At 36.9% G+C, this 18834-nt stretch overlaps 1 protein-coding gene across 1 annotated transcript in view; it reads right to left on the reverse strand.

Annotated features, from left to right (window-relative positions):
* dgkb (diacylglycerol kinase, beta) overlaps positions 1-18834 on the reverse strand; it is a 696992-nt gene that overhangs the window by 369914 nt on the left and 308244 nt on the right. The window contains exon 17 of the mRNA XM_028817172.2: positions 2563-2648. Within this exon, the coding sequence (XP_028673005.1) occupies positions 2563-2648 (86 nt within the window). The remainder of the gene's footprint in view (positions 1-2562; positions 2649-18834) is intronic.

The following is an 18834-nucleotide window of genomic DNA, read 5'->3' on the forward strand; positions in this document are numbered from 1 at the left end:
TCCAATGAAAATATAAAAGTGCAGAAACTTTTTGAATGTCCCTTGTAGATCTGTTAACATTTATTATGAATGCAGTGTGTCAAAATATCTCCTTCTGCTATTCCTTAATGTGGAAATGTAACAATCACCAATGTCATAAATTACCAATTACTGATTTAAAAACCATACCAGAAAAGTACAAAAGAGCATCAGTTTATCTAAAAGCAAAGCCCTGGGATGAAGAGCACATTTCCAAACTAAAATCTAACATAATTTGGAAACGCCATAGGAATTCAAATTCAGATTTTGACAAACTTGTGAATCTTTTACAATTCTGTTATTTATACAAAGACACAGGTAACTGTGAATGTAACCAGAAGACATAAACATCATATTTTTTCTTGAAAATCAGTACAAAGTTCAACATAATAAAATAATATTAAACTGTCATAGCTTGTATATGTACTCTATATTAACTGTCAATTATGCCTAACTGCTCTACAAAATAGAGCTGTTTTAACTTGAAATAGATGTTTTTCTTCTTTTTTTTCAGACAAGGCTTATCTGCATACCTTAGACAGATAAAACTGTAACACAGGCACAACCTTGTTTACTCCAGATCAAAATATGTGCTAAAATGTGCTTTGCAAATAAGAATCAGTGTGAATAGATGAAGATCTTACAGTAGCTATAAGTGCATTTGCAGCTAATTAAAAAAGGTTTAGCTAATATGCCACACCTTTTCAAATACCAGACTTAAGCTTCTTTGACACATGCAGGTTGAGGTCATGAGCAGATAAAACTCAAGGTCAATATACTACGTAACTCAACCTGAACATTTGGTAGGTCATTGCAATTGCTAGGACTCTGTCTTAGTATGTGTTAACAATACTATACAATTATAAGGCCAAGTGTGCAAAATGTTACAACACTCAAATATTATTATATATCATATTGTATAATATGCTGATGTCAATGTGAAAGAACAAAGTATGTGAGATTATGACAGTAATGCATTTAAGGCTGCCAAAAGTTACATTTTTCACAATAGAGGTTGGAATTTAAAGTTGTTTTGCAAAGAAACTATGTGTATTCTGAACTTGGGGCAGGTTTCTCCATTTTAAGCAGAAAGAGAAGATAACTTTTGGTAATAATGAAAGATACAGCTGATTCTCTTGAGTTTTTTTGCAATATAAAACCCTTGCCTGCCCATCTCCCTAGAAAGCCTAAATAATTCATTCTTTTCAATTAATGTCTCTCTGTATGTAACAAACATGGCTCTTCATTTTTCCAACTATGGAGACTCGACTCCAGACTGAGATCTCTGGCCTGAAGCAACCTTAAATGATCTAATTTCCAGCTAGAACCTGGAATCGTTTATGGGATCAGAGGTTACATCCTTTTACAGGTACATGCTGTCATTACAAACCAAGTAGCTGCGAAAGGAATTGGTTTCCATCTTAGCTCTGTATTCTCTTAAATGGATAACAAAGTTCCCTTGTTTATAGACAGAACATGTGCACTGCCACCTATCTGCAACATGGGAAAAACTACCCTCAGCTTTAAATGGGCAATCTGGTCCCATTTCTGGTCTTTTAGCCCGCCCTCAGTGAGCTTTCTAAGTGAGCTTTTTCTCACCTGCTAAGTAACATGTCCTCCTATGCAAATGGGGGCACATTCCACATTTCAACCTCAGATGACACCTTCTTGGTTTATATGTTGATTACTAGAAGGTTTATTTACAAGGCAATTTATCTTGCAGGGATGACTTTATTCTACAAGAAAGTCAGTGTTCCTACACTGGACTGTAAAGTCATAAGTCACCCTGACCTGTCAGTGTGGGCCTCTTTCTTTTTTGGAAGTTTTTTGTTGGATTTCCTTCTTCTTGTTCCCACCTTGGTGGTGAACATGCCCCCTTGAAAGCTTTGCAGGCCAGGCATCCCTTCACATTATATAAAAATGCCAAAATAGTATTCCCTAAGATTCTATGTATAAATCTTATTCCCAATTGTTCTCTGTTATTAGCAATGGATGTCCTATAAAATGTCAGCAGTACCACAAGTTCAGTACTTTTTATGTAGTTTATGTATTCTTTTTATTAGTTAGAATGGAAATACATGTCTACAGTAAATATGGAATACTCAGTACTCATATTCAGTCTGTGGCAAAAGCAAGGTACAAAAGCCATGTTTTGACAGTGTTCTAATTCAGTAATGTAAATACAGTGATTCATTGCCTGTATGTTAAACAATACGTGTATTTTTAGCCATAAACTGGAAAAATAATAAACATTTCAGGAAAGTGTCATTTTAAATTGTGCATCATGAAACTGCAAATATTTGTGGTTGCTCTATTCTCATATACAGCATTGATTGGATACCATGGCAACCTAACAAGATGTAAAGTTCATAAAGCATTTCATGGAATAAGTACGTGTTTGTAGCTATATGAAAGCAATTACTCTACAAGGAAAGAAGGAGACAAAAAATATATAAAAAATAATAAGTTATGGATACAGGTTAAACACACACACACATTATATATAAATATAAATAGACTGAGAGACAGAGAGAGAGATCCTACCTATGTAGTCTAAAATCCACCCGACTGTCCCATCACCTCCACAGGCAAGAACTCTAAAATCTGGAACATCTCTGAAGAAGTTTAACCTAATAAAAAGTACATTCAGTACTTCATTATTATAAAGCTTTCAGTTAGATCATTTCTCATTCTGTATCAGGTTAAATAAACAAGCCCTGGCACACGATGCAATTATTGAAAGCAAATCAGTTTTACTCCAGTGTGACAAACTGTAAAGGCTTAAAGCCACAAGAGACTGAGATCTGTTAATAACTGAATTAAATGCAGAAGTTTTCAAAATACAACATACTGTTTTCATCACTATATTGTTAACATATGTCAAACCTAAATCAAAAACAGCATATCCTATTTGCCAGAAGGGCAAGTGCTTTCTGAAAAGCAGCCTGTTTCAATTGTAATTTGATCAAGGCAAGCATTGCTTGAAGAATAGTCTTCCGTTCACCCAAGCTAATGGTCCTTTAACCTAATGAGGGGCAGACTCTGGTTAGAGTTTATTATGGTAATTAATTATATAAAAACACACTCTATTGGGATTTACAGAATAAAGCCAAAGAAAAATGTAAACCAATTTGTTGTAAACATTAAAGAAGTCATGGGATAAATTGAAATATACTGTAATAGCAAAAGAAAACATATAATCAATAACATTTCAAGCAAAGAAAAAGGAAGGCAATGTAGTATTACTTTCAAAAAAGGGGAGTTAATAAATGGCATGGCATACTCAGATGACCTGATGTTTTAATGCTATACACCTGCTTGCAGATTTAAAGCACAATTGATTTATTATTATGTAGCATCCAGCCATTTCTAATAGCCAATTTATCCCTTTATAACAATTTGCATAATGTTGTAAACAAATGTTACTCTGAAGTACAATATACCATCTAAAAACAGATGCATTCCTCAATATGGGATTTAGAATTTTTTTTAAATGAGACATAGTGTGTTCATATTGGAGGGGATGATCCTCGAAAAGAAGAAGTCATGGTTAAATACAGGGGGGCGATTCAAAGAGGTGAGGCTTCAAATAAAAGAAGGATTGTTCAAACAGGTGAGAGGTCATTTAAAAAGAAGATGGGGCTTCCAAATAAAAGAATCTGTGATCAATATAATTAGGCACTTATGAGAGGGTGTATTAAGACTGGAGAAAGGATTATTATATGTGTGATTCTGCATCCAAATATAACATTACATGTTCAAACAAGAGGGTTGGTGCTGTAGGAAAATAGATCCTTCTCTTATTTGAAAATTTTCTATCATGTGAGAAATGTTGTAGGCATTTAAATATACTGGGAGCTATGTTTAAATACAAAAACATATATTGCAATAAAAGACACATCATGTTCTAATATAACCCTAAATGTCTGTAAAGTAAAATTGCCAGGCAGTGCTTTAAGTCATGGTGGATATGTTGTAAGAGGTATATAAAGAAGCCAATTTTTATTGTTTTGTGCAAGGATAAATACACTAAATACTTAAAAGCAAATCACTAGTCATAAATTGTTTGCTTATGCGTCTTCTGCTCAAGTAGTAATGTATTTTATATGCAGAAACTACTATTTCTAATTACCGTTAAGACATAATGTCTTTGTTAACCCCCTCCGGTGCCCACCACACAATGGAAATTTAAGAAAGAATATGGCACCAAAGTTTACTCTGCAGGATATTTTACTGAGAGAGGCTTTCACTTCCACATATCATAACTAACTAAGGGAAGACTGTGGTGATGCAATGAGCCTAGAACTGTGGCCAGTTCAACAACAGAAGTTTATGTCCCAAGTTAAGCATGTTCTTCAAACCATCGTGGGTGAACTTCGACCATTAGCATCCAAAACCTATGCTTACTGCTCCATCCAGTTAGGTGGGATAGAGTTTGTTTACCAAGAAATATGATTGTTTACAATTCTTTTATTCTGGTCTAACATTTGCTCTAACAATGTAACTATTGCAGTCCATCTGTTTTAACAAGTGCAGATGAAACGACTCTCTACGTGGCCCAGGAAGTAGTCAAATCAGTTGCGTTCAGGTCTTAATGTTCCAATCAATCCAATTAGGGTCAGGATGGTCTTTCCAAAGTGGTACGGTATCTATGTACTTTGATGAAAGGAAGGCTGCATTTAATAGGAATATTGCAAACAAAAATATCACTGTATGCATTTTGGCCATGCTGAAGCTGACTAAACTATGATGAAGCCTTTTATGTTAAGATATTCAGATGTCTTTTATGCCATAGTTGTCATGATGGATAACCGGCCAATATACTATTGCAAAAACCCCACAACAGGAAGAGTCAATGTCAAGCTTTTTTTTTATTATTTTACAAAAACTTCTTTGTAGCACAAGAAACTCTGAGGAGCACAAAAGATACATAAGGAGTTGCCTTAAAAATAGGTAATCCAGCGGCAAACAAGTCCCAAAAACACAATTCCAGAGAGGGGTGAAAAAAAACAAAGCAAAGAGGTGAAAATCCAGTAAATCAACAAAAATCAAAGCAATAATCAAAAAGAACACACCAACACATAAAAGCTAATAAAAAACACCAAATAATAAACATACAACAATATTATCGTTAACAAAGGAAACGTAATCTAACATGAACAAAAAAAGACCTTAACAGGGAATTTGAACAAACCAGTGGAGGACCCTGGCTGAAAAGTAACAATGATAAACTGATAAAGCATCAGTCTCATGCAGCCTGGAGATTATCTTATACTGCTGTAGTTCATTGTGATTCCGTGTTGCCACAGAATGATGAGAAGGCATAGATAATGAAGCAACAAAAGCAACTTTTGTTCAAAACATTCTAAGTGAAAAGAGATTCCAAACACAATCCATAAACACGATGTCTGTTAGCTCAAACCTTCTTTTTATCATGTCCATTCACTGACATGTTTTTTACTATAATTAGCCATTCTGTTTGGGGCAAAGTAAATCTCTAGTAATGCAGTGTAATACAAAAGATGTACAGTAGTGGCCAAAAGGTTTGGTAGTGACACAAATGTTATGTTTTGCAAACTTTTCTGCTTCAGAATTTTCAGATTATTTTTTACGTTTCTATGGCATACTGAACAATTATAAACATTTTGTAAGTTTCAAAGGCTTGTATTGGCAAATACTGTACATCATATTTATGTAAGACATCAATATTTACAGTGTTAACCCTTCTTATTCACAGCTTCTACAATTCGCTCTAGCATGCTGAATATCAGATCCTTGGCCAAATCCTGACTGATGGTGATACATTCTTGTCTTTTTTAGTGATAGGAATTGATTGTGGGCTTATATAGGGGGCGCTTTTTCAGATTTGACCACAGGTTCTCTACAGAATTAAGATCTGGGGAGTTTTGCAAAACACATTTGTGTCACTGTCAAAGCTTTTAGCCACTACTGTAAAATATTATGGTTCACTATGGGTCTTATCCTGTTTTTTTTTTTTTAATTATGCTTACTTTTTTTCTTCTTAAGATGCTCTGTTTTAGTATTTCTGTTAATTGCTTCATTACTATTAATCATCTTTTTTAGTTTCATTTGTTATTTAATTATACCTCCTCTGTTAGATGCCAATAAACCTTAAGTTCCTAGCTGTTTTGATGTAGGTGTGGCAAGGCCACCTATTACACTACAGGCCCCATTAATTAGCCTTAGTTCATGAACTGGAGACTATAAAAGGTTCTAATAGCCATTCCCTCGGTGCAGTGGTATTATCCATGTGTGATGTTTGTTTACAGCCTTTCACATTTTGCTTTTTGTTTAGTTTTGCAGTCTCTAATCTTTTTGTTATGAAATATGTAGTTTTTCAAATTTGTGCTTTTGTACTGGGATTTTCAGTATGTTTCTTTGATTAGCATTAGTAGTCTTTGCTTTCTTTTAAGGAATTTTGTATTTCTTTTAAATTCTTTTGTATTTTGAGTGTCTGGATATTGACCTATTTGTCTTTAACCTCTAAACTCTTTATTTGTATTCTGCACTTTTCTGATCATTTCTTATTTTTCTTTCTAGATATGTTTGATTTTTTAAAAAGTTTTCTTTTTGTTTTAAATTCTTCATTTATTTTACCGAATAAATAAAAGAATTAATTGCTTGTTTGTTTCCAGAGGTTTTCAATGTTTTTTTGTCTCACCATGTTTGGCATATTCAAAAAACAATAGTACGCCTTCTCTGTCTATATGAATTCAAGGAAAGAATGACGTGAAAAGAACATTTAGCAAATTGCCTTGTGGCCTTGCCACACCATCTTTGTCCTTACCACTAGAATCCCTGAAGCCTATGAAAAAAGTTGTAATGCCGGGCCACCTTAAATTCATTCGCACCTCTTCATCAGCGTCTTTGTTTTTTGACAATCAGCACAAGCAGCCTACTATCCCATCCCACAACCAACGCAGCTGAAGTTCTCCCAGCTCAGGTTTGTTTATCAGGGAGTGAGGTGCCTTGAGTTGTGTAGGGTAAAAATTATGTTTGGAATACATACATTTCATATGTGTTCCATTTCTACAGCGATCTGGGTAAATGTTGGCTGACAGGAAATACGAGGCAGGAAATGTTAAACATATAACTAAAACAGAAACTTTTTCCATGTTATAGTAATAATGACATGAAGTGTATAATGTGTGAAGACTTTAGTTCAAATATCAAATAAACACCTTTATTCAAGAATATAACAAAAGAAAAGAAAATCATTCAGTTTACATGTTGCTGTCAATGAGTTAAAAACCCAAGCTCAAATGTGAATCAAAAGAAAGTTGATATGTCTTCGTGGATGGTACACAGGTAAGAACTGCTGCATTATAATCAAAAATTTACGGGTTCGAGTTCAAGTGTTCCTCGTTTTGAGTAGTGAGCTACTATTATTATTATTATTACTATAATATAATAAAAACATACATTTGATTTGAGTCTGTAACACCCGGTGTAAATTTTGGCTATTTGTAAACAAACTTGAGTTGGGAGAACTTCACCTGCATCAGTGGGGGGATGGGATAGCAGCCTGATTGTGCTGAGTGACACATTGCAAAACAAAGATGCTGATGAAGAGGTGCAAAGGAATTTAAGGTGGCCCAGCATTACGACTTTTTTCTTAGGCTTCAGGGATTCTAGTGTTAACTATCTAATAAATAATGTTCACAGTTTCTCACCTCTCAAAATACCCTAAAAGCAAACCAATTACTTCTAATTTCTCTCAATCACTCTCTCTCTCTCTCTGCAAATTCTGGTATTTCCTCTAATGTATTAGTGAACCTTCCAGCAACATGCCTCCAAATTCAAGACTCATCTGGTTTCTGTAATGGAATGATTTTTACTTCCTGTCTAAACCCAAACATCACTCCTGGGGCCAGCTACATCCCATAAACTATATATGCAAAAATTTACACCGGGTATTACAGACTGAAATCAGAGGCTGCTTCATTGTGGCACTTTCAGGTCTAAACACTAACATGGTGAATTGCTTGTGTACTTAAGTGACTTTAGCTGTAAGTGGAAGTCCCATTTTACTTATGGTGTCAAGCAGAGCTCCGTTGCAGAGCAGCAGTCAATTAGCCAGTGAAAGCGCTGTGAAGAAGTTGTCTGTTTTTACGGTTCTGCCTTTGTCCAGTCTGATAGTAGTCACGGGACATTGTATCTTTGATTGCTGGTACAACAAATAATTCTGAGCAGGTATCAACCACAGTACCAACTGTGGTCATCACTGTTCTTGTGAAAAGAATGGAGATAAATGGCATCAACTCAGAGAGGGAGAGGCAAGTTCTTTGTACCACGTGAGCATCACTGAGAAAATAAAACTGAATAACTGATACAGGATTTTCTAGTGTTTTTAACTAAATATTAAATAATACTGATTCTAGCTTATTAAGACCAAGAGGAGAGGAGAAGTTTAATGAAAGGGAGCACTTGTTGTTGTGTCTCTTAAAAAAGGGCTGTCTATTGAAAAAATCCTAAAACCATGGGATGTTTATCATAATGATCAACTATTTTTATTACTCTTGCATTTATCTACTTAAAGAGAAGCATCTAAATTTACTGAGCACCTTTTAGTCTGACTCTACTATTGTTTTCATAATGGTGGGGTATCCATTCCAAAACACTGTACTTTAAAAGAAACATTCAACCTGTCAATTCCAAAATCAGCTTCTTTTAAAAGTACAGTATTGTTTATCCACTCTTCAGACTTCCTTCCTAGATTGACAACAAACAAATCCATATACAATATTTGATTTACAATAGAAATAATTTGGTTTCTTTGATTCTAAATATGATATTTCAGTTTCTTACCATACCTGTAAGAATCCATTTATGTAGCTGTTTATTCTGCAGCTGAGATTTATGAAGTGTTTTGTTAAAAGTGAACCTTTAACACTCAATGATATGCAGCATCACAGCTATCTTTTATGACATCTGCCAGGCTATTTGTGAATAGTACAGACTAGCTGACCTGTTGATACTGCAGCTGCAAAAGTCTGTGACATTCATTCATGACTGATGCCTCCTGCATATTTTGTTCAGAATGTGCAGTTTCTCATAGAGAAAACAGAGAAAACTACACAGTTCTTATTTTATCTTTTATGAAAGGTGCATTTTTAAAAGTTGCTAAAAATTAAGTAAACAAATATAACCTAAAAATGGAGATTAGTGTTTTTTACACCATCCTCACCAGGATATCCCACAAGCTATGATACTAGCTAGCTAATAAAATTTTTTTATATCAGAATATTTGCCTTTGAAATCCATGTGTAAGATTATACTGATTATTCTGGGAGAAAACATGCACATAAGTTAATTGAGGTTCCTACAACAGAGACAGAACATTTTTAATACTTATGGATAAATTGAGAAAATAAATCAAAAATGTATAATCTAAGATTAAACAAGGTTGCCTTAATTTTAGAGTGTGACATTTTTCAAACTTTATTTTAGGTCTAATTTCTGAAAGACAAAGGTTTTTATTATTTCTTCTTTTACATTTATTTTGAATGATTCTTAATCATATAAAATAAACGCTATATACTTAAACAAAAAAAAAATTTTTTTGCTCATTATGTAACTTCCCCAGACTGAAAACCACCAGCCTAAATACTGCAAACTTTCACTACACAGTTATTATGAGCAGCGCTTTTAAATTAGAATCAGACTTCAGGGTTATTAATGCGGGTGTTGTTAATGAAGGCTTCCTTCACTCAAATAATAAATTTGGCATTCTTTAACTTGTTAATTATAAATTAAATTGATTCTTTTTTAAAACTATTCATAATCAACTCGGATTAACATGCAAATGACTGGAAAATGGCAATTTGTAAACAAGTTGATTACTTAGCTGTCAAGTATTTTATAAGGGTTTCTTATTATAATCAGGGGCCAATTTATCCAAATAGTCCATCCTAATGTTTTCCTTCTTTTTAGAAATCAATTTTCTTAATGTTATAAGGAATATGAAACACAGAAAGCATTTCTTGAACATTTACCTTTTTTATAAACATAAATAAGCATATTTTTATCATAACACTTATGGAAGAGTGGATTATTTTAGATAAATAAACCTATATTTACTATAGTAACCACTTATCAAAAATAAAATTTGTGCAGTTTTAATTTGTGTGAGTAATCAGATTAATAGATTGAACAGTTTAAAAACTAAATATTCAACATATTTACTCCATATTTTTAAGTTTTTATTTTTAGTGGACTGAAGTATTTTATAATTACATTTTTCTTAAATTATATTGTTTAATATATGTATTGTCAAACCTACTCTTCCTACACAAACTGATCCCATCTTGACATTGGGGTATATTTTCAGGAAAAGTAAATATAAGGGGTATTCAATAATTTATCTAACTGACTGTGAAAATAAAACCTGATGGTCAAACACACCTCATTACTTTTCAATGTTATTGCACTTAACTTCAACACACTTGGTCCACTTTGCCTCCAGTGATTTAATCCATTCAGAATAGAAGGATTCATCTTGATCCACCAGCCCACCCATTACTGTCACCATCATCATCATCTTTCATAATTATCACCCGGAAATTGTTGCCTATATAAGAATTTCTTCAGGTTTTGAAAAAGAAAAATAATCAGTAGTGGCCAGGTCTGGACAAACACAAGCTTTTTAAGTAATCGACAGAAGTTGGGACACCTGTGCAAACTTTTTGCTTCAACTTACTGGGCTTAATTTACTTTAACTTACTCAGCTTCTTAAGTTGTCCACCCACCCTATTGGTTTGTGCTGCTCTTCATGTGGCCAGTCAATCACTTCTGCTGTAGCCTTCATTTGCATAAAAGCTCCTCTCAGCACAGTCGATGTACATTAGCATAATATTAATAAACATCGACAAATTAAAAAAACAAAGGTTGTCTAATTCTCTTTTTTCTATAATGTCACCAAATTTCAATCAACACAGTCAAAGCATTTTTGACTAATATATTTTTCCAATTGTGGGGGAAGGGGGGTGTTACCCCTAAAAATTGATATATCATTAAGTCATTTCTTAGTGATTACCTACTACCCTAGATATACAATTCTGACAAATTTCAGCGTTTTGTTAAATGGGAAATATTGTTTTTGTTGAAAAGTGTGTGAGTGAGTGAGTCAACTGTGCATTTATATATATATATATATATATATATATATATATATATATATATATATGTATGTACATATGGAAGAGAAGGTCTGTGATACGGTTTGCACATTTGCAGCTGGAGATCCACAAAGGGAGAAAAATTAATCACGTATCATAAAGTAGTTTTTATTCCTGAGCTTTCAACCCCTTCCAGGGGTCTTCATCAGAGGATAATGCTTAGACTTACAAGAATCAAAGGCAATATATATCAAAAATTATGTGGGGGTGGGGAGGTGGCTAAGTCAGTGTGATCGGGGGGGGGGGGGGGTTGTGGGGGGTAAAGTCTTGTTTATTATGAACATGTTCTTCTTAAGTTTGCATATGCTGGATTTATGTCCAAGTGTCTGTTGATGGCGTTCTCATTTGATAGCCAAGATTCGGCCAGCTCTCTGGCACTTTTAGTACTGGCCTTAAATTTTACTTGTACATTGTCCCAGTTAAATGTATGTCCTGTTGATATAGTATGCGTATAGATCAATGATAGTGAGTCCTTTCTTCGGACGCCGTTGCGATGTTCCTGTATACGTGTTGCAATTCTTTTTGAAGTTTGTCCTATGTATACCGCTGAGCAAGAACTGCATGGAATGCTATAAACTGTGTTTTGTGTTTCTGCTGTCGATTTCTTGTTTTTAGCATTAAAGAGGACTGTGCGCAAATTGTTTGTGGGTTTGTGTGCTATTCTGACGCCTGACTTGGCCAGGATGCATGCTGCACCTTCCAACACCTTGTGGTGATAAGGGAGTGAGTGCCAGGTGGGGTGGGGGTTCTGATTCAAGTCGATTGTTTGCTGAGTTTTTTGGCGTCTTCTGTGTAAGCTCCAATTAATTCATGTTTTTGAGTATCCGTTTGAAGTGAAAAGATGGAAGAGACAGCGTCTCTCGTTCATTTTTGTCTCCTTCGTATTAGAATAGGTGTGGACTCTTCTGAATACGGTTTTAACAGAGCTCTCATTTGGGCTCTTCAGCTGTACACACTCTACTGCTCCCCTCTCGGGGAATTGAACCTCGGACATCAGTGTCAGAGACAAAGTCCCTTAACACTGCGCCACGGCATGTAGTTCGTTTATTTGACAGCCTGTAGGTCAATTACAGTAATTACATTCATTGCATTCATAATCTGAGTCTCGACACGTGTCGTGTACTCTTTGCTTTATTTGACAGTAAACTATGCAACATTCCATGATCTGCTTCTCGCAACTGAAAGAGGGCATCGTGGCAGATGTTTGCCAAATGGCAGACCAACCACAAGCGTTACCTGGTAGGTAACCACCCACACAATTCAGGTCGTCGAGACTCAGACTACGAATGCAATGAATATATATTTATGTATATATATATGTGTGTTTTGTTTCCCCCCCCCCGCCCCCAAAGGGGACTGTTTAACATCATACCCTTGGTTTACTGTATTAGGACTTACTATCAGACGTTATCTGCTTATCCATGGCTACTGTTTAACATCATCCCTGGGTTTACTCTGTCAGGAATGTTTAAGATTATATTTTATGTTTATAGTATTTGGACTGTATTGTCAATAGTTATTTCTATTTTAATCTTTATACACAACTGCTGGGGGGCTTGTTTTGTTTTGTACATGCTCTGTCTCTACGTATGTCAAAGGACTGGGACTTCGTGAAGTGTGGTCTAGTCTCATGTGGGGAGAGGAGAAAGAGAACAAGCTATTTCTAATCTATACTTTTAATCCTTACAATTGTAAATGCCAACGTAACAATAGGCTTCCTGGCAATAACTCCTGGAAAAATTGGAAATTAAGGTCAAAGCTATCTTATGTAATAATGTACTATCTTAATTTAACACTAAAAAATGTCAACAAAAGTTCAGAAGCAATGTCTACATGACCAAACAGTTAATTTTTTGAGCTGGAATGTTAAAGGTCTCAATCAAGAATTAAAGAGAAAGAAAGTATTCTATCATCTAACAGGTCTAAATGCTAAAATGATATTTTTACAGGATGCCCACTTATTAAGCAAGTATCAGTTTTGGTTGCACAGAGATTGGACTGGCCAAATATTCCACTCCAGCTATACAAAGAAAAGTAGAGGTTTGGGAATTCTTATACATAGAACAATTTCATTTGTAGTATCAGATGTAGTATCTGATTCTGAAGGGCAATATATGATTATCAGAGGTAGTTTATTTAACTTTAAAGTGGTTTTGATAAATGTCTACATACCCAATGTGGATATTGTTATCTCTGACTATGCCCCTTTGATCATGGTGCTCAAATCATTATGCCCCTCATACTCATCTCGCAGCTATTGTCTTAACACTAGAATTACCAAAGTTTACGAGAAAACTCGAAAATCCAGCCCACCTTAAATCCACTCGCACGTCTCCATTCAGTGTCTTTTGTCTTGTAAATGTGTTGATAATCCCAAGCAGCAAGCATCCTGCTATACCATCCCCCCACCACCGCCAGAGAAACTGCAAAAACCTCTCCCAACTGAAGCCTTGTTTATCAGTGAATCAGGTACCTAGGCTGAAAAATATATATCGTTATTCGGAACACATGCATTTCATGTGGCTTCCGTGTCTGCAAAGATGTAAGTGTAGGATGACAGGAAATGTTGAACACACACCTAAAAGACATACTTTTTCCATGTTTTAGTACTAATGACAAAATGTAGACATGAAGTGTATAATGTGTGAAGACTGAAGTCCAAATATAAAATAAGCACTTTCACAAAAGATACAAGTACAACAGAACAAATGCGCTTTTTTCCCCTAAGACTTTAACCAAAGAAAAAGAAATCAGGATAGTGTTGCTGGTTATCCTGACTTCTTGGGTAGTACAGCAGTTAGAGCTGCTGACTTCTATTCTAAAGGTTCTGGGTTCAAGTCTTAACGTGTCCCAAAATAAATGTTTTGAGTAGTGAGCTGTTCTTATTGTTACTATTATACAATAACAGCATGCATTTGATTTGAGTCTGTAACAGCCGGTGTAAATGTATTGTACTTGTAAAGGTTAGCATTTTTTTTTTTATTCAGTTTTATTTTCTCAGTCACGTTCACGCTCACCCTGATCCGACACTGCTGTTTTCAAATACAGACGAGCTATAACAGAGGTGAACTCAGACTGGAGAAAGAGAACAGAAGCCCTCCCCGCAAGAAACGTCCACTCACATATAAGAACAACGCAGCTGCACCAGACGTAAAGGCGAAAGATGGCAAAGTTTGGATACAGGACGAGGTCCAGCGTCATCCTGCCAATCACCTGTCCTTCAAAGAAACAGCACGGCTTACAGAGCTCGCCGACGTATCGTGCAAACTCCTGTTTGTGCTTATGTTTTGTGATGGTCTTTACATAAGAAGCATTTATATTTTACTTATAAAAAAGCCAGATCGAATGTTACTTATCTTGATTTATTTACTTATCTTCCTACAGCGTAAAGTCACAAGTAGACTACAGAGCTTCCTCTGTTTGATCGACATGGGCACGCTGACACAGTACATGTGTACTGAAGTGACTAGCTGCAGGTGGAAGCTCCTGACGCACCCTACACAACTGTGTTTGATCTTATTCAGGAAAAGATCCCAGTCGCCCCACTGGAGAAAGACTTTCTGAGACTCTTCAGTACACGAGAAATTCTCCACGCTAGTGTTTAGACCTGGACGGTGTATGTGCCCAAAAAAAAGTCTAACTGCATTCTCGTACCATTGCTCGCGTACTAAAGTGTCAGCAGGTATTTTTCGTGGCATTACACATGTAATTTGAGTGCATGCCCTTGTCGAGACAAGGCAAAAGGTGGCATGGATGTACCTAACTTTCAAGTTTTATTACTGGGTGGAAAATATACAAGCTATTGAAAACCTGGACAGTGACACAAATAGATGAATACACACAGGCTTGGTCCACAATAGAAATAAAATCCTGCGGTACTTCTGTATATTCCTTGCTTTATACCCCAATAAATACAAGTTACTATCAAAATACTAACAACCCAATTGTGCTTCATTCACTCAGAATATGGAACCAATGTAGGAAGTACTTCAAGATAGAAAAACTTTTATCTGTGGCATCTCTGCACAACAACCACTTTTTTCCACCCTCTCAAACATATACAGTTTTTAATGTTTGGAAAACATACAAGATTAAATCTCTTAGAGATCTGAACATAGATAATGCCTAAATATCCACGAACACTCCAAATTTAACTTTCCATTAACACAATTCTTCCACTACCTGTAAATTAGAAACTTTGCTATACAAAATCTGCCCAATTTTCCTCACCTCCAACCTACTTTGATTCTGGGAGAAATATTGATCAGTTCAAATTTTTTTTAAAACCTGCCGTATCTAATCAATAACATTTTAGAATAAGCACTTAAATTGTGGAAATGTAGATTTTCTCCCCCTTTCTTTCTACTCTTGAAGTTTTACTCTGGCTGTTGGCCTTGTTCTCTTTCTTATTGGGGGGGGGTGTGGGGGTTGGTTTGAACTTAGTTTTGTCAGGTTTGACTTACTTGTCTGGAATGTTATTTGCATTTAATAAATTCTATAAAATGTAAAAAAAAAAAAAAAAAAAAAAGAGAAAGAAAGACTCAATGGGGTCAGGCCTGTTGAGGTATAGAACTGGCGTGGTATGGTGTGCCCACTGCATGGCAGAACTCAGGTCCAAATCTGAGGCGGCCCATTGTGGTAGTTGCATGGTATGCATGATGGGTACACCTTTTATTGGTCTGGTCACACTCTAATGGCTGTTGCTGTGGTGGCTCCTCCAGATAGTGTCTGATGTCACTCCTTTCAATAATCGTATTATGAGACTCATATTAAGGCACTCTCTGAGTGTCATTTCTGTTGTCTCAATGTATGTTCTGACCATGGTGATTGATGTCTTGGTGAGAGATATTTTATTCACAACTTTGCTCAGTGGTTGATGGGTATCCACAAGATGACACTCTTCTGATTACTTCAGTACGATCACTGGCGCTGACGGGGCTGGCTATGAGAACTGTGTTGGTCCCCATGGGTCTGGCGACCATGGTGAAAGTGGCTCCATGTTCCTTGACTTTGTAAAAAGTCAGGGGCTGCAGATCACTGAATTCTGCTTCCAGCACCCTGAGCCACATCTTTGGACTTGGTGTTCCAATATTGGGTGAAGGAGATTGATCACAACCTTGTAAGCAGACAATTGAGGCTCCTACAAAACTGCAGGGTCTACAGAAGTGCCCAGTTTGTGAATTCTGATCACAGACTTGTTGTAGTCTACCAGCTACTAGGAGAATAAGATTGAACCTAGCCAGACTCCAAGATCAGGCTGTTTGTAATGAGTTTGCATGCAGTTTGTGTGAAGAACGTGCAGACTTGGGTGCGACTGCTGATCCTAATGTAATGGGGGAGACGTTCCATGACAAGACCCTGAAGGATGCTGATGGTTATGTTGGGATTGCCAGTGTTCACAGAATGTGGCATTTCATCTATCTCGAAGGGCACTCTGAATGTCATAGAGAAGAGTTGAAGCACATGGCTTGATGGCAAGTCTGGTCTGTACTGAGAACTGAGAAGGACAGCTGCAAGGGCTGTGAGGGCAGATAAGGAGGCATTTGTTAGAGGAATCTGTGCATTTCACACATCATCTATGGTCTAGTGACCCATGTCTTGCTTACAGAGGAATCAAAGAATTAGGCACGTACAAATCTGTTCCTTGGAGAGTCGCAGTCAGGGGTAGAGAAAGAACGGTCCTTACAGATCACACTGCAGTTGTGACCCGTTGGGCTGGCTACTTTGAGCAGCTGTTTAAAGCTGATCCTCTGGTTAGGACGTTAAACATACCTGGGTCCACGGTTCTTGAGGTTGATCCTCCAATTAGCTGTGAACCACCCAATCTCACTGAGATTGCACAGGTGGTGAACCTGCTGAGGGTAGGGAAGGCTGCTGTTATCTGTGGTTTCTGGGATAAACTTCTCCAGTCTAGTGGTGAGGCTGTCCTCGTGGCATTGCAAGCAATCTTTGCCTCCATTTGGGAGGTGGGCAGCATCCCAAATGATTGGAAATCGGGTCTTGTTATCGATATCTGGAAAGTGAAGGGTGATTGCCTAGTTTGCAGAAACTATAGATGGATAGCATTGCTCTTGGTGCCAGGTAAGGTCCTTGCTAACTAACCAATCTCTTTCTCTCATTCTTCCTAGGGCACGAAGCGGAAGTGGAAGCAGAAGCAGACAATGGCTGACGGTGAGATGAATCGCGTTGCAGTCGTAGTAGAGGAACTCCAGGCACTCAACGAACAGATTCAGAAACTCCTGTCCAGACAAAGATACCTTAGAGATCTGAAGGCTTGGCGGCTGGATAAACTGTCCTCGCCATCTGTAATCAGCGTAACATCAACCCCGCGTTGTGCCGCTCAAGTGAACTTCACCCCCGCGCCTCGTAGGAGCGACACTGATGATGACCTTGGCGTATTTCAGCTATGCAGGCGGGGGTCCTTCGGCACAGGCAAGCATCTTAACTCAGACCCGGTTCGACCCTCTCTGCGTCCCCAGTTCACCTTCAGCCCCTGGTGATGTAATAGTGGTAGGTGATTCTATTGTTAGAAACCTCAATATCACATGCCCTAATAGAAAATCATTTGCTTCTTGTTTTCCCGGTGCTCGGTGTCCGAGATGTGATGAGACGTGCGCCAGCAATCTACGAGAAGCACAAGAACAGGGCAGTTGGAGCAATTGTTTTGCATGCCGGCGTAAACGATATAAGGCACCGACAATCGGAAATCCTCAAGGCTGACTTCACAGCATTAATTAAAGACACGAAGGAGAGGACCCCATCGGCAAAGATCTTCATTTCGGGTCCACTCCCTCTCGTCAGACGATCAAACGAGTACTACAGTCGTCTGCTAGGATTAAACAACTGGCTGCAGGGCTTCTGCAAGAATCAAGACATCGGGTTAATCAACAACTGGGACCTCTTTTGGGAAAGACTGCATTTCTTCAAGCGAGATGGCCTGCATCCGAACAGTTTCGGCGCCCGGGTCCTCTCCAAAAACATATCTAAGGTAATTCGTTTATCTTGACTATCTATCTCTGCTCTTAACCCCTTCCGAAATGCTACTGCTGTGCTAGGACATGATAATTGTTTAAGAAAATCTTCCATAAAAGTGCACAACATAACTACTGTAATAACCAATCTCAATGCACGTAGAAAATCTAGGCAATACGGCATAAACACCAATAATTTAATTAAAATTACTACTTTAGATGAACAATGTATTAAAGCTATAAAAACAGATTATAGATTAAACAAAAAATACACAGAGCGGCGCTAATAAAAATAACTGAGTTCCTGTTCCAAATATCAATAACGCACATAGTATTCATCTCTGCCCCTCCGAAACATTAAATATGGCTCTATTAAATGTTAGAGCTTTAACTAACAAGACGTTTTTTTATCAACGATCTTATTAGTGATAAAAAAATAGATTTTATTGCACTAAGTGAAACATGGATTAACTCAGATGGCGCAGCTGTTTTAATCGAATCTGCGCCTCCGGATTACAGTTTTACTTGTGCAGATTGCCAAGGAAAAAGAGGCGGCGGCTTGGCAAACATTTACTCAAACCGGTTAAAATGTAAAGATGTCAGTTTTGGTAAATTCAAGTCCTTTGAGTATCTCGCCGTTGTTATCC

Source organism: Erpetoichthys calabaricus, chromosome 13 (genome assembly GCF_900747795.2).
Source record: "Erpetoichthys calabaricus chromosome 13, fErpCal1.3, whole genome shotgun sequence".
NCBI classification, from domain to species: domain Eukaryota; kingdom Metazoa; phylum Chordata; class Cladistia; order Polypteriformes; family Polypteridae; genus Erpetoichthys; species Erpetoichthys calabaricus.